This window comes from Chinchilla lanigera, unplaced genomic scaffold (assembly GCF_000276665.1).
Source record: "Chinchilla lanigera isolate Chin_1 unplaced genomic scaffold, ChiLan1.0 scaffold00036, whole genome shotgun sequence".
Lineage (NCBI taxonomy): Eukaryota > Metazoa > Chordata > Mammalia > Rodentia > Chinchillidae > Chinchilla > Chinchilla lanigera.
The window spans coordinates 3,753,450-3,756,987 of record NW_004955437.1 but is presented as its reverse complement, the minus strand read 5'-3'; the positions used below and the strand labels follow the sequence as shown (position 1 = coordinate 3,756,987).

The following is a 3,538-nucleotide window of genomic DNA, read 5'->3' as shown; positions in this document are numbered from 1 at the left end:
GTGTGTGTGTGTGTGTGTGTGTGTGTGTGTGTGTGTGTGTGTGTGTGTGTGTCTCGGAACCAGGCCACATGGCTGTGGGGTTCTTGTCTCCAAATCCCAGGGGCATGGGGTGAGGGCAGAGGGGAGGGGACGGCAGCACTGTCACATCCTCCTTCCTGTGAGTTTTCACGGCAGTCTCTTTCTCTCTGGCACTTTCCCACAAGATCACCTGGATGGTGACATTTGCAACCACCATCTTCCTGGGGCTGGACATGGGGCTGCTGATCTCGCTACTGTTCGCCTTCTTCATGATGACCGTGCGGTCACACAGGTACTTTGGCCAGGGAGAGGCTGGCCGAGGCAAGGGGAAGCCCCCACCGGCTAACGGCAAGGGCATCTCCTTTCAGAACAGAGATTAACTGCCTGGGCCAAATCCCCAACACCAACATCTACAAAAGCATCACTGACTACCACGAGGTAAGGCGCCCCCTCGGCCCACTCCCTGGGCAAGGGATGAGGTGGGCGGAGCCTGGCGCTTGGGTTTTCCTCTGCTGTTGTCAGCTGTCCCTTCCCAAAGGAGGAGGAAGTGAGGCACAGGAAGGGTGGGTTCTTAAGTAGCTGAATCCTTAGGACGCTGCAGAAAGAGATGAGTTTTAAATGTACTTTAAGAGAAGAGAGTCACGCGTGATGGTGCACGCCTATAAGTCCAGCACTCGAGAGGCTGAGGCAGGAGGATTGTTGCAAGGATCGTTGCAAGGTCGAGGCCAGCCTGGGCTACAAAGTGAGCTCAAGTCCAGCCTCAACTGCATAGTGAGACCCTGTATCAAAAAGACAAAAAAAAAAAAAAAGGAGAAGAAAATGGGAAGGAAGAATCTTCTGGTTCTTGCTTCTATCAGGGAAAGATGCAGATTTATTTATTTTACTTCATACAAGAACTGAGAGTCAGGGAAGTGTTGCACACCTGTAATCTCAGCACCCTGGGAGGCTGAGGCAGGAGGATCACAAATATGAGTCCAGTTAGAGCAACTTAGCAAGACCCAGTCTCAAAATAAAAAACAGGCTGGGGCTGTATCTCGGTCCAAAGACCTTGGGTTCAATCCCCAATACTGAAAACAAAAAAAAACAAAAACAAAAAACAAAAAAAAAAAACACAAAACAAGGATTTTACATTCTGTCTTGCAGTTTACAACTATTCCTGGGGTGAAACTCTTCCAGTGCTGCAATGCCATTACGTTCTTAAATGTGTACCTCCTGAAACACAGGCTGCTGCGAGAGGTGACCGCGCTGCGCTGCCTTGCTCCCCTGCTGCCCTGCTGTCCTCACTCCTCCCTCGCGCCCTTCCGCCTTCCTTTCCACGCGGCCCCTCTGCTGTCTTTCAGCTCGGCATGGTCAGTGTGCCTCTGGACGAGGAAGAGATGTTCATCTTGTTCAGTGAAAGCGACACCAGCCTGGGAGGGGAGAAGCTCTGCAGGTGTGCCTGCAACTGCGAGGACCTGGAACCGCCGCCCAGGGTTAGGACCGCCTCTGCCTTCCCAGATTTGTCTCCACATCTTACATGCCAAGAGCTTCAGAGTTGCTTGTTTTTTGTTTTTTTGTTTGGTTTTCTTCCGGTACGGGGAATCGAACTCACGACCTCGCGCTTGCTGCTGAGCTAAATCCCCAGCCCCTCAGAGTTGGTTGTTTTGTTTTTCAGTAGTAGGGATAGAACCCTGGTTCTCTGCCCCAAGCTACTTCCTCAGCCCTTTTTTTTAAAATTTTGAGACAGGATCTTACTCAGTTGCTCAAACTGGGCTCCAGTTTACGACCCTCCCACCTCAGTCTCCCGTATCGCAGGGATTACGGGTATCCGCCACCACGCTAGGCTAATGGCTTTTTAATAAAAATTGGAAAGCGAAGATTTCTACCCAGAGATGAAGACACAGGCTCCCCGCTGAGCTCAGGTTTGATGTGAGTGTAGGTAAAAGGAGACGTACTGACTACTATTGGTGACGAGTTTGCCTGTTGCAAGCAGCTCCCTCGCTGTACCTATTTCCCTGGCTTTCACGTCCTAGCTTTCGATTTCTGAAAATAGATGACTCTATGGTTGTTTCCTGGTTGCAACGTGATCAAGGCCGTGGCAGTCAGGCGGAGTCAGAGGAGAGGAGCACAGGCTGCTATGGCAGATGGGGATGTGACAGCATCCGAAGGTTACTGTAGCTGATGAGATTACAAAATGTTCATTATTTCCAGCTGGGACTTGGTTTAAATAGTCCTCCCCTCCAGGCAAAAAAAACAAACAAAAAACCAATCAATTAAAGAGAGCTGTATTGCTGGACATGAGAGATGGGTCCAGTGGTTCTTTTTTCTTCTTTTGTACCAGGAATCAAACTCAGGACCTTGGGGCTGGGGATTTAGCTCAGTGGCACAGCGCCTGCTTGGCAAGCGCAAGGTCGTGAGTTCAATTCCCGATACCGGAAAAAAAAAACCAGGAAACCAAACCAAAAAAAACGACAAAAACTCAGGACCTTGCGCTTGCCAGGCAGGCGCTGTGCCACTGAGCTATATCCCCAGCCCCAAGTCCCATGGTTCTACCAGAAATGGGAGTCACAAGATATTCAGGCCAAGATTCGAGGTTGGGAGAGTTATCACGATGTTCCCGAAGACAGTACCACTGTATATAAATAAATGTAGATTTTTGTATATGAACAAATGTAGGTTGTTCTACATCAAAAAAAGACATCCCCTGAAAATAAGCCCTATTGCATCTTTTGGAGCAAAAATTAATATAAGATGCAGCTTTGTTTGTTTGTTTGTTTATTTTTGGTACCAGGTATCAAACTCAGGACCTTGCACTTGCCAGGCAGGCACTTGTGCCGCTGAGCTATATCCCTGGCCTTAGATCCAGTCTTGTTTAGGGGGAATAAAAGTAGTTTTTAAATCTTCAGCACTTTTTTTCTTTCTTGATAGTACAAAAATTACTGGAATGACTTCCAATTTATTAAACAGGATAGTGAACTACACAACACAGTCTGTATATTGCTATCTTTTTTTTTTTTTTTTTAGACAGTGCCTTGCTATGTAGCCCAGGCTGACCTTGAACTCACAGTGATCTTCCTGCCTCAGACTCCCGAGTGCTGAGATTATAGGCATGCACCATCATGCCTGGCCTGTATATTGTTATCTCCTAAACTGTATTTAAGGTCTGACAATTCTAAGACTTGGGGTAAAGAGAGATTGGCAGGAGCTCAAGAAGTCAGAAACTTCATGATAGTGATGAACTTGTGCTGGGTAGAAGGGAAATTTGGATTGATGTTGGGTGGGAAAAAAGACAATTATGTGCTTATGGTTATGCTTGGGACAAAGAGGATGAGGCAGAAATAAGTATAAAGTTCTCAGGGTAAGAGGCTTGGCCTGGGAAGAAAAGGCAGGCAGACCCGGCCCCAGGGAACTATGGGAAGGTCAGGCATGAAGAGTAGCTGAGGAGGGGCCGGGGACATAGCTCAGTGGCATAAGCACCTGCCTGGCAAGCACAGGGTTATGAGTTCAATCCCTGGGACAGCAAAAAAGAAAAAAAAAAAAA

General features: G+C 47.9%; 1 protein-coding gene across 1 annotated transcript in view; it reads left to right on the top strand.

Annotated features, from left to right (window-relative positions):
- The window catches only part of Slc26a8 (solute carrier family 26 (anion exchanger), member 8), a gene marked incomplete in the record, with an annotated part of 70,536 nt that overhangs the window by 54,832 nt on the left and 12,166 nt on the right, over positions 1-3,538 (top strand). The window contains 4 exon segments of the mRNA XM_013516889.1: positions 204-310; positions 387-456; positions 1,162-1,254; positions 1,359-1,490. Of these exon segments, the coding sequence (XP_013372343.1) occupies positions 204-310; positions 387-456; positions 1,162-1,254; positions 1,359-1,490 (402 nt within the window).